General features: G+C 42.1%; 1 protein-coding gene across 2 annotated transcripts in view; it reads left to right on the top strand.

Moving 5' to 3' along the window:
* XRCC5 (X-ray repair cross complementing 5) overlaps positions 1-12,759 on the top strand; it is an 89,627-nt gene that overhangs the window by 37,239 nt on the left and 39,629 nt on the right. For both annotated transcript variants that reach the window (XM_075933031.2, XM_089779634.1), the window contains one exon: positions 6,794-6,990. In XM_075933031.2, the coding sequence (XP_075789146.2) occupies positions 6,794-6,990 (197 nt within the window). The remainder of the gene's footprint in view (positions 1-6,793; positions 6,991-12,759) is intronic.

Here is a 12,759-nt window from a genome sequence, read left to right as displayed (position 1 = left end):
TCTCAGTGTGTGAAAGGACTTGTATTGTGGCAAGCGTAATTTAAACAAATTGACCCCAGGTCCGGAGTGGCTTTGCCACTGATATTAGTTTCAGATGGAATATTTCTATCTTCCTGCATCTTAAGGGTTTGAACAGACAGTCTAAGCAAAGCCTTATCTAAGGAAATACAGGGCCCCCAGGATAGGTTGGACCCTTCACAATAAAGCACGCGCTTGACAAACAACGGTATCTTCTTTTTAGGGACAGAACCGATGTCCCAAGTTCTGTTTGCCACCATAAACCATATTATGCAGCATTGCCCACCAAACACAGTCCTTCACTGCCTTTCCACTTGCCTGGTCCAGGGCAACATAATCAGTGCAGTGTCCCTTGATGTTTGTTTATTTTATTTGTCCACAAACTGAAAGTGGACAGCCAACAGTCTGATACTAAATATATTTCATACTGGCAACCCATAGCTGCAAGATAGAACTTATTGCTTGGAAATTGGAAGTTCTGACAAGCTTGGTAAGGAGTAGTTAGGATCTTTTCCCCTCGGGAAGGCAGGCTTGTGTAGTGTTTTGGAAAGGAGGAGGCAGTTGAAAAGGGGGTGGCCCTTGTCTTCCCTTTTTAGGAAGGGACAGAGTTTGACTTCATATCTAGGGAGGGCCTTAATTCTTCATTCTCTACTCCAGCAAATGTTGAGAACATCCATCTGCTGCTGCATCCAGCAATGATAGATAAGCATTTTAGCTTGGTGTTTCTGCTAAAACAATCAGGCGTGAAACAGTTAACAGTGTTGACACTTAAAATATCCTCATTGGGCTTCAGAGTGAACATGTTTCAGAGCTAAATGGAGCAGTTCACACTTGATTCAGAGCTATTGTTTCAAGCTGTCTCTGTTTTGATTTACATTTGTTTCACATCTGAGGGTTTTCTTTGCAACCATGAAGGCGAGAGACTTAATTATGCCCCAGAATTTAAGGGTTCGTTTTTTAAAAAGATGCGATAGATTCAAAAAGAAGGGCAATTATGATCCAATTTATGCAGCTGCATAATCATGTTATACACAGGGCTATTGATAGAATCTTGTTGAATGTGGGTTTCTCTTCTGAAAAGTGACTAAAATGGCATTGTGGAGTCCATCATAATTGTGTTTCAATGATTTCCAGATGAAATTTGTGCATTTTACAAGTAAAAAAAAAATGTTTTTTTCCTAAGTGCCTGGGTTCTGAGAGTGCTCTTAGGTTCTTTCCTTTTACTGCATTGTCACCAGTAATAGAAGATTCTGCGGGTCAAATTTTATCTTCAGTGACACAAGTCTTGAAATCTTAGCCTCAATTACCCCTGCCCAACCCAGTACTCTGTTCCAATTCTGCCTACTACATTGATTGCAGCTGATTGCAAGATTTGTCAGGCAGGAGCTTTGTTACTTGATGATATTTGAGATGGAAAGATCCCAGCATGAATCAAGTACCTGGGGATATTTTCAAGCCTGGAAGTTAAGAAAAAAAACCTATTGTTTTATTTATAAATGCAACAATTGTGTGATAGAAATCTCTCTGCTTTGTACAGATAACGTTTTAAACACTTGCTTCAGAGATCAGTCATGTGTTGGAGAGCTCTTTCCTTAGTGTGCCATGGACTTCCAAAACACTGATTTGAAAGGGCTGCTAAAGGGTCATTATGTTACTGTAAACATTTTGTTTTTAGAGGAAGATGGAGGGAAAAGAGGACTCTCTAGGAGAGCTGCTGTTGGTAGGACGTTAATTTTATTGTTTATGCTTGTGGCCACAGGTCCAAGCCAGATTGGGACCTCATTGGGTATTCCACAGAAGAGAAAAACCCAGCACTGGCTGGTGCCTGCTGACTCGGGCTCAGGCTGCAGGGCTTTTACGTTACCATGTGGATGTTCAGACACAGGGTAGAGTCTGGGCTTTGGGACCTGCCCACTCTGCAGAGTACTAGCGCCTGGAAGTTTAGACATCTAGGAAACAGTAAGCCAGTCTGCTCATTCTTTTCTGGCATTGGGTTGGAATAGCACTATTTTACCATAGTGCAGGAGGGACAGCTCAGAGGTTTGAACATTGGCCTGCTAAACCCAGAGTTGTGAGTTCAATCCTTAAAGGGGCCATTTAGGGATCTGGGGCAAATCTATCAGGGATGGTGCTTGGTCCTGCCCTGAGGGCAGGGGACTGGACTTGACTTCTCAAGGTCCCTTCCAGTTCTATGAGATTAGGTATATCTCCAGTTTCTAGGTAGAATCCCAAGTTGACTATGCAGCTATGTAAATGGCAACTAAATGTATCTTATTTTTCAATTTGATGCGTAGCTGCATTCCAAAAATTATCTATATCGATATCTATATCTATATATAAAAAGAGTTGTACCTATTGTGCTTATGGGTTTGCCAAGAAAACTTCTAGAAGAAGCTGTGAATATAAACAGTGCAGTGATCTCTGTATGAATCCGCACACAACCTGAGAACATGCCTCTATGGGGAGCATGAACTGTCCCATTTATCTTACTGTGGAGTTTCCTCTTAAGGGTACTTACAATGACTAGCAGTGAATGTTGTTTTTTTTAAGCAGAAGCACCTAGATAAAGTATGACTTCATTTCTGGAAGCAATAGCAAATATGAGTGTGTGAAAAGGGATGGTAAATGTCTGTCAGAGTTTTTTGGAGAAGAGGATGAGGAATGCAGTCCTCCCTCCCTAATACCAAAAGCCTCAACTTCCTTCTGGGCACCAAAAAGCGAAAACCAACTCCTGTATCTTCCTGGGTGGCAAACCGACTTCTCTACCCAGCTATCAAATCCTCTGGCTTCTCTTCAACATCTTCTGTGATGCAGTTATTTATTTTCAGTTCAGAAATCTGTAGCACGTTGTACATTTGGGGACTGTGCACAATAAGATACATTTAATATGAAAATAGAGAAGCAATAATTTATACTGGACAGATTGGAACAGGGTGAAAGGGAAATTAATGAGGGGAAAAGCTTGGATGAGAAGGTGCTGCATAGTTTAAGGGTTTCTGTTGCATGTTCCAAGTCTAATATCCCACAGGACATTGGCCCTGTTTCTATGTTACAGTAAAACTCTGATAGTCCGGCATCCAACTGTTCGGCACTTCTGATACTCTGGCATCAAAATGCCAAGCACTCCTGACCAGCTGATTAAAAATCCTGCCACTCAGCACAGGGGCTGGCTGTAACCAAAGGGAGCATAAGGTTGAGGGAAGGGGGGAGGGAGTGGGATCCTGTTACGGAGAAGAGCATTTTGCTTCAGCAAAGGGGAGAGGGATGGGAGGGGAAGGAGGATCAGGTTACAGCAAGGAGGAGCTGCGAAGAGGAAAGGGGAGGGGAGAGAGAGGGAGATTGTGTCCTGGCCAGCTGTTAAGCCATGCAGCTGTACCAGACCTCCTGATTCTCCGGAAATCTGATAATCCGGCACCACCTAGGTCCAAAAGGTGCCGGATTATCGGAAGTCTACTGTACATTTAATTCACCCGGATGTAAGCACTAAGCCTGTAGGTGCTTCTGCATGGAAGCTTTTAGGCTGTGCAGACATGGTGGGAGATTTCTCCAAAAAGCTCCATGTGAAGATGGCTTTTGATTTGATGTAGAGGACCAGGGGCAGAAGGGGAGCCAAGAGAGGGTTGAAACAGCAACTGTAGAGTGCTCCAATTGGAAATGAGGCTGGAATGAATCATTCAAATGCTTTTACTAAACAGGTGACAAAACCAGATCTCACCTGAACTCCTTGACACTTGGAGGTTACCCAGTGTCCTAACACTTCGGGGGCTAACTGGTTCCTAAGCATTTTGTTGAGGGCGTCTCACTGCTGCTAGGGATAGCAAGTCAAGCCTCTTCTCTGAAGTCATTCCAAACTGGCCCTGTCTTTCTTACCTATTTAGGAGACCTTGGTTCCATATGCATCACTATGGAATCTGAGTTCCATAGGCTGCCCTCTCACTGTGAATTGCCGACCAAATCCTGATCATTCCTTCAGGCTAGGAATGAAAGGCTCATCAGGGGTTTAACAGAACAGCATACGTTGCAGACAGTTTACACAAGTGGGACAGTGAGCCTGGAAGCAAGGGTAGCATCACAAGACTGCACGGTTGCCAAGAGAAGTGGAAGAGGAGACCAGGAAAGGGGGAAGCAGTGGGAGAGAGAGACTGAGATAGATCCTTCAGGATAATATAAATGATTTTAGCCAAAAGATTCAGAAGCCTTAGCGTAGGTTTTTCCAAGATGCCTGCCACCTAGCTGATCTGTTCCCTGACATGGCAGCCAGAAACCCTCGTTCTTGTGGAACAGTAGTTTCTTATCCTCTTAGGGTATGTCTACAGTTTGAACTAGGGATGCAAACGCAGGCATTCGAAATAGTCAACGAAGCGGGGATTTAAATATCCCGTGCTTCATTAGCCTGATCTCGCCAGTGTGTTACTCCAAATGCCAGCTGTTTTGAAAGTGAAACTGCGCGCCGTGACGTGTTAGTTCGAACCAAACCCCTTGGTTCGAACTAATGTTATTCCTCATTAGTAACAATAGTTCGAACCAAGGGGTTTGGTTTGAACTAATGTGTCCCGGCACGCACTTTCACTTTTGAAACAGCTGGCATTCGGAGTAACGTGCCGGCGAGATCATGCTAGTGAAGCGCAGGATATTTAAATCCCCGCTTCGTGCTAATGAATATTCCATACTTCATGCTAATGAAGCGCAGGATATTTAAATCCCCACTTCATTGACTATTTCGAATGCCTGTATTTGCATCCCTAGTTCGAACTAGGGTGCAAGTGTAGACATACCCTTATTCTAAGGTTAAAATAACATCAAAAGTCTTGTCACACTCACAAAAGTAGGTGGGTGTAAATAAGTGGACTTCTCAGTTCACATTGTTACTGCCGCTGACTCACAGAGGACCTTGGGATACAGTAGCCTGCAATACATATTCAAATCAGATTCACAGTTTCTGGCTTTTGTGAGTTCAGTTCAGTCCCCTAACGTTGTTTCAATATTGTTTTTGCATTTAGACAAGCCACTGCCACAGCTTCTAGCAACATCTTTATTCTTCTTCAAAATAATGACGCCTTAAATCATTACAAGTGTTTTTCAATCTGTTGCTTTGTGCGACTGCCTCCTTTTGAAAGTGTGTGCTAATGTGGATTGGAATCTTAATGGCAGCATGAAAGAGCATCTGTATTGTTGTGTAACTTATGATAGGGATTGGTGTTCTTGGCACTTATTCAGCATAAACGAGGAGGGTTTTTTTTGTTTGTTTCTTAAATTGAGGTCATGTCTGACATTCAACAAGGGAACATAACTCTGTTTGCTTAGCATTTTGAATATTTATTCAGACATTTATCCGTAGTATATATATTATACAATACATTTCAGTAGCAAACATTCCTCCGATAGAAAACATACATCTGCACTGCCCCCCCATCCACTATATATTTGTAAGAGTTTGTGTGTCTTTGTCTGTCCATCTGTGAGTCTGTTTGTTCAAGAACTGCTCCTAAACGGTAAGAGTTAGGACCACCAAATTTGATATGCAGCTTCCTCTTATCAGAACTTAGCGACAGGTCAGGGTGTGCGTGTGCCAAGACAATGGGGTGTGTCTGGAATGTGACTGTTTCTCATAAAACGAAAAGGGAGGGATCCTCTAGCAGGGACTGTTACGCTGTATAATGACCGCAAGGGGCTAGAGATGGGGATTAGAACAGTTATCTGCTATATATTTCAGAGAGTTTATGTTTGTCTGTCTGTGTGTGTCTGTGTCCCGCAGCTGGGGAACATGCACCCTTCCTCCAGCTGTGCTCACTGCAGCAGCTATGGACAGGCACTTCTCATGTGGCCCCAAGCTACTGCCATGAGAAAGGGCCGGGGTTGTCCTCTCTCCCCAGGGCAGCCTGCATCCTGACTCCCTTATCCCCATCTCCACCCCAGAGCAATAATTTAAATGAAGAAAAACAAAATGTATTTCATGTAAGGACCCGAGCAACGCTGAGTAAATTTTCTAGTTTCATATAAGTTCAAAAGCACCTGCTTTGTTTTTAAAACTCTCCATGGAAATTCTTCAGCCTATTACATTGACCTGGGTCTCCCCATTTATCTAGCATTGGCCTCCTCTTTGCCTGCTGTCTTACCGCTATTGAGATAGAACCTTCTCCTCTGTAGCTCCTGCCATCTGTTCGAGCCTTCATTTGCATCTGCCAGCCTCAGCCATTCTTTTGCTCTTTTCAAATCTAATCTGAAAAAAAAAATCTATTCTCTTTTACACATGCCTTTTAATTCTTCTCGCTCTCTCCTCCATTTGGTCATAGGTAGATAATGATTTCTATTGTGAAAATCCAGATTTGAGAGGAAATGTTATCTTTGAGGGACAAGAATGCTTGATGTTTACTAAAGCAGGAATTCAGTGTACATATATTATTACCTGTATGCATAACGTCTCCATCAGAAATATCTGGAAATCTCGCTCACATGATCATGAATTTAAATAGCCATTTCCTTTTTAAAGGTAAATTGAAGTTAGGCAGCTGGAGGGATAAAGCAACTCTTTAGTTCCCGGGGGGTAAAGTCATAGTTTTCGCAGAATTTATTGCACACGTGTTTGTTTGCGTGAGCTGTTTGGTTGCTCTTATTGACCTCTGAAAAGGTCCTCCAGAAGTTGTCTCATCACATGACTGTTTTCAGCTATTCTTGAGCCAGACTATTTTTCACCTCTGGATTGTATAAAACAAAGAGTGTTTTGCCAAATACAGGTGAATTGTAAAATACAGTCTGAAAACTCTCCTCCTGACAGTGCCTGCAGCATAAGGCTTTTCATCCTGACAAGCCACTGCCCCCCATCGAACAGCACCTTTTAGAGATGTTGGAGGCACCTCAAGAAGTGAGAGAAACCAGCCAGGCCCCACTTGAAAAAATAAAGGCACTTTTCCCCCTGAAAGATGCTGGAAAGAAGAAAGAGCAGAAGACTGCTCAAGATGTCTTCAAAAACAAGTAAGTTGAAGAGGTTTAGATGGATTTAAAAAAAAACAACAACAACAAATTTCAGATGAGGCTTTTTTGGTGGTGGTATTGAATATAGCAGGCTTGAAATTTTTTGTATAGGGGAGCAATCACTTGTGGATTGAATGTCTTGTGACATCAAACTGTTGGAAGACAGAGTCCCTTGTGCACAGCAATGTACGATATTTAAATTTAGGGGTTTGGTTTTGATTTTTTAAATGTCTATAGTACATGGAATTGTGAACTCTGTGGTCTGGGGCTGTGGAGACAACATGTACAGTTTCATGGGAACATCTGTGGGAAATTGTTAGCAGTGCAATGTACATTGTTTGCGTATGTGTGTATTTGTTGTCCTTTGAGAGTAATAAAATGGTTTGAATGAGGATAACAAAGATTTTCATCCCATTTAAGATAATATGCATTATGCCATAGAGATAAAGAAATACTTCAGAGCTTTAAACTGGTTGTAAAAGTTTTCTATCTTAGTATGCTGTTTATACTGTCCAGCAACTTCTATCAGAATGCCAGGTCAAAAGAAAAGCAGCTTGATTTTCATGATATAGTCTGTTATATAATACATTTTATTGAAAAGCCAAGTTGTTATGGGCTCCTCCAAATGCTTTTATTCTGTTAATTTTTAGAATAGAAATGTTCACTGCTATTATTATTAACTAGAATGTGTTTCGCTTACTTGTATGTGTACCGGTGTTCTTTTTCTAACCCCTTGGGGCAAGATCTCACAGCCCTTCTGGCGTCAGCACTCTGTCATTTCTCTGGTTAGCTCAGAGAGTCTTTCATCCTCTGGTGAAGGATTTTCTGTAGCCCTTTTCCTACATTGTTCAGTTGAGCCTCTTCTGCCTGGCTATTACAGGAAGACCATGCTAAGATTTCTCCTGTCCCTGGTTTCTAATCCAGGACCACCTTTGACCGGGTCCTCTGCTTTTTCCTGCCTCCTTCTAAGGCAGTGTTTCTTAAAATGGGCTGTGGGCGCACTTTAGGAAAGCCACTAGTGGGCTCACACTATTTTTGTTTACCTAAAGGCTACGTCTACACTGGCCCCTTTTTCGAAAGGGGCATGCTAATTTTAAACTTCGGAATAGGGAAATCCGCGGGGGATTTAAATATCCCCCGCGGGATTTAAATAAAGATGTCCGCCGCTTTTTTCCGGCTTGGGGAAAAGCCGGAAAAAAAGCGTCTAGACTGGCCCGATCCTCCGGAATAAAGCCCTATTCCGGAAGATCTCTTATTCCTACTTCTAAGTAGGAATAAGAGATCTTCCGGAATAGGGCTTTATTCCGGAGGATCGGGCCAGTCTAGACGCTTTTTTTCCGGCTTTTCCCCAAGCCGGAAAAAAGCGGCGGACATCTTTATTTAAATCCCGCGGGGGATATTTAAATCCCCCGCGGATTTCCCTATTCCGAAGTTTAAAATTAGCATGCCCCTTTCGAAAAAGGGGCCAGTGTAGATGTAGCCTAAGAGTCTGTAGCACCCACAGGGAGTGGAGCTGGAAGCCTAACGGCCCAGGCTGGCACCAGGCAGCGGCAGCTCTGGGGTTGACTGCAGAGCTGGGAGCCTGGCAGTGGGAAGGCAGGGGAGCCCTACAGCCAAAAGTGGAACCTTGCTGGGTCTGCTGATGGACCCCCAGGAGAGCCCAGAGTGCATCAATAGAGGAGTGGAATTGACCTCCCCTTGTCCGGCAAACTCTCGTTCAGGACTGGTTAGACCTTGAGGGTGCCGGACTTGGGAGGTCCAATCTGTCCAGTACTTTGGGTGGTGATGTGAGATTATATCTTATTGTTTATCACTGTCTTTTAAAATAAGGCATTTGATGCCATGCGAATCATCAGTACAATCAGGACATTGGTTCCGTGATAGAAAAGTCCTAATATTGGCAGCGTAGTCCGGTGGACTGAATGCTGGACTTGCAGTTAGGAGCTTGGGCTCTGTTCCCGTTTGTACCACTGACTCTGTGTGATCTTGGCCGAGTTATTTTACCTCTTTGCTTTTTAGTGTCTCCACCTGTACAACAGGGATAATGACAGTTAATGCAACTTTGTGTGACTCTTTGGCATCTGCAGATGTGACGTTATTGTTATGAATCACCAGCACCACTCATGCAGCTTCTTCATTTTTTATTTGACGTTTCCCATCCAAGTGTTCACCTGATTCACCTCTGCTTAGGTTTTGAGATCGGATGTGATCACATAATAAGGTGGTACAGACTAGAGGCAAGCGATGTTAATATAGATTTTAATATTCAGTATTCATTAAACAGGTTACACTATTGTGGAGCTCTAAATGGTACGAAGTTCAGTAAAACAGAATTTTTCCTTTTTCTTCTGTGGTTTTGCAGTGAAGAGGTAGGAGCCCCCCCTCCCAATTGAGTTTGGGAAAAGCTGTTTTATAAATGTCGACGTGAACTGGAATGGCTCCATTGACTTCAGTTGAACTACACTAGGTCACACGAGCTGAGTATTAAAATCAAACTATATTTTTTCATGGTATTTATCATATATGTAATATCCCCAAATGCTTAACATCATTAAAAATAATTGCAGAGGTGCAAAGAAACAGTGAAGCACTCACAAGTATGAAAGCATGTTTTCTTAGAGGAGATTTTAAGAGAACATTGCATGCTATAGTGCCTTTCATTCAACGTCCCAAGACTCTTTAGTACATTAATTAACAGTCCACAACCTGTGCTGTGTTAGATAAGTATTACTGTCTCCATTTTACAGATGAGTATATAGAGGCACAGAATGATTAAGGAGTTTTCCCCAGTGTTGCTTGATATAGGTCTCTGACAGAGGATGGGATGAAGCAAGATATACTGCATTTCTGCCCTGTGGCTTAACCACAAGGAAATCCTTTCTCCTGATGGATGAAGATTCAGTGAGCTGGAATGAGAAGCAAGGCTATGTCAGATGACAGTGGAGAAGGTTTTCATCTCAACAGTGTGGGCGTGATCTATGATGTGGGTAGGATCACTGTGGATGGTGGTAAAGAGGAGGTTTAGAAAGTTTCTTTATAAAATTAGAGCATTACTTTTAATATTCATGTGATTTTTAAAACCAGTTTCCAGTTGCAAAGAATGCAAAGCAATATGTGGACCAGTGTCTTTGTTTTATTTTTACCTTTTCATACGTCTGATTTTCTTTGCTACAGTGTCAAGGCTTTTCAGAATAACACTTTTATTTCATTCCATTTCTTTGAACAACTGTTAACAGTAATTACTGTCTAATTTTCAATATTTGTAATCTTTCAGTAGCTCTGTCATTCTTACCTTAAATTGATTGTCCTATTTCAATAGCCTCGTACTGTTCAATATCTTCATCAATGATGTAGATATTGGGATAGAGAGTACGCTTATTAAGTTTGCAGATGATACCAAACTGGGTGGGGCTGCAACTTCTATGGAGGATAGGGACATAATTCAAAATGACCTTAGCAAGTTAGAGAAATGATCAGAGGTAAACAGGATGAGGTTTAATAAAGAGAAATGCAAAGTGCTCCACTTAGGAAGGAACAATCAGTTCCATACACACAAGATGGGAAGCGACTGTCTAGGAAGGAGCATGGCGGAAAGGGATCTAGGGGTCATAGTGGACCACAAGTTGAATATGAGTCAACAGTGTGATGCTGTTGCAAAAAAAGCAAATATGATTCTAGGTTGTATCAACAGGTGTGTTGTAAGCAAAACTCGTGAAGTCATTCTGCCGCTCTACTCTGCACTAGTTAGGCCTCAGCTGGAGTACTGTGTCCAGTTCTGGGCGCCACATTTCAAGAAAGATGTGGAGAAATTGGAAAGGGTACAGAGAAGAGCGACAAGAATGATTAAAGGTTTAGAGAACATGACCTATGAAGACAGGCTTCATGAACTGGGCTTGTTTAGTTTGGAAAAAGAAGATTAAGGGGGACATGATAGCGGTTTTCAAATATCTAAAAGGGTGTCACAAGGAGGAAGGAGAAAATTTGTTCCTCTTGGTTACTGAGGACAGGACAAGGAGTAATGGGCTTAAAGTGCAGCAGGGGAGGTTTAGATTGGACATTAGGAAAAAGTTCCTAACTGTCAGGGTGGCCAAATATTGGAATAAATTGCCAAGGCTATGTCTAGACTGCAGGCTTCTTTCGAAAGAGGCTCTTTCGAAAGCATCTTTCGAAAGAGCCTCTTTAGAAAGATCGCGTCTAGATTGCAGGCGGATCTTTCGAAAGAGAAATCCGCTTTTTCGAAAGAGAGCACCCAGCGAGTCTGGATGCTCTCTTTCGAAGACGGCCTCTTTACATTGAAGAACGTCTTCTTTCGAAAGAGGAACTTTCGAAAGAAGGCGTTCTTCCTCGTGAAACGAGGTTTACCGCCATCGAAAGAAAAGCCGCGTTCTTTCGAAATAATTTCGAAAGAACGCGGCTTGAGTCTGGACGCAGGGGAAGTTTTTTCGGGAAAAGGCTACTTTTCCCAAAAAAACATCAGAGTCTGGACACGGCCCAAGGGAGGTGGTGGAATCTCCCTCTCTGGAGATATTTAAGAACAGGTTAGATAGACATCTGTCAGGGATGGTGTAGACGGAGCTTGGTCCTGCCTTGAGGGCGGGGGGCTGGACTCGATGACCTCTCGAGGTCCCTTCCAGTCCTATTATTCTATGATTCTATGATATATGCTTAAGAGCAAAGAATTATAGACATCTTTGATTGTTCCTTTTATTATTAACTCGATTTTCTTTTCCCATCACTAAGATGTACAGTTAAAATTTGGCATATTATATTAGGTGACAAAATACATTCTATTATTTGAGTCTTCACCTTGGAACATGTTATCTGTGGGGACAAAGTTAGAACATGGCCTAAAACCTTAATTTTAAAAAATTAAAACTTGTCTTTCGAAAATATTTTCAGGTATAGTTTAAGGTCTTTCTGAAAGAGCTCACTCACATACCTAATTGGGGTTTGTCTAGTAAGTTTTGACAGCTGTAAGTGGAAGTTTATAAAGCTCTAGAGTACACTGATGGAGAAGATGGGTTATTAGACTCTCAGCTCTCTGTGTACACAGATCTCTAATAGCTATCAATTCCATGACAGGAACTAGCAAATAATATTTGAAGGGTAAATGGATTTCTTACTTAAATGTTAAGTTTCCATTACCTGCTCTGGCAATTTCATCTTTAAAAGGAGTATGATGTGAATGCTAATGATCATGAATATTCTATAAAACTAATCTGAGCTGTCATAGCATGTGGACTTTCACATAATGGGTCTGGAAGTGTCCCACATTCTGGGTGATGAGAAAAAGAACCTTTTGTCTAAATTTTACCCTACGATAAATGGGCACCTAATCCATTGACTTCAGTGAGGACTGCTCTTGCTTAAAAATGTTGAATTTGATTAACCTGGGGGGTGCCCCTTTCTTTTGTCTGCTATAGGAGGAATGTGGTATGGAGATTGAGGTTGGATAGCAGGAAAATCAGTGTAACTGTAAGGGTAGTTAAGTTCTGGAATAAGCTTCTAAGGGAGGTTGTGCAATCCCCATCACTGGAGGTTTTTAAGAACAGGTTGGATAAACACTTGCCAGAGATGGTCTAGGTTCATGTCTCAGTGCAGGGGACTGGACTTGATCATCTCGCAAGACGCTTTCCTGCACTATATTTCTATCGTTTGTGATTTGTCCATAATGTGGAGACAGTCACACAAACCTGGTCTTCCTTTTTCGTCATATATTGCACAAACACACTGATTTGTTGCTGAGGTAGGAGGTTGATGTGTTTTGAT

Source organism: Pelodiscus sinensis, chromosome 7, assembly GCF_052426305.1.
Source record: "Pelodiscus sinensis isolate ZL-2025 chromosome 7, ASM5242630v1, whole genome shotgun sequence".
NCBI lineage: Eukaryota > Metazoa > Chordata > Testudines > Trionychidae > Pelodiscus > Pelodiscus sinensis.
The sequence above is the reverse complement of the archived record's forward strand: the minus strand, read 5'-3'. Positions and strand labels throughout refer to the sequence as shown.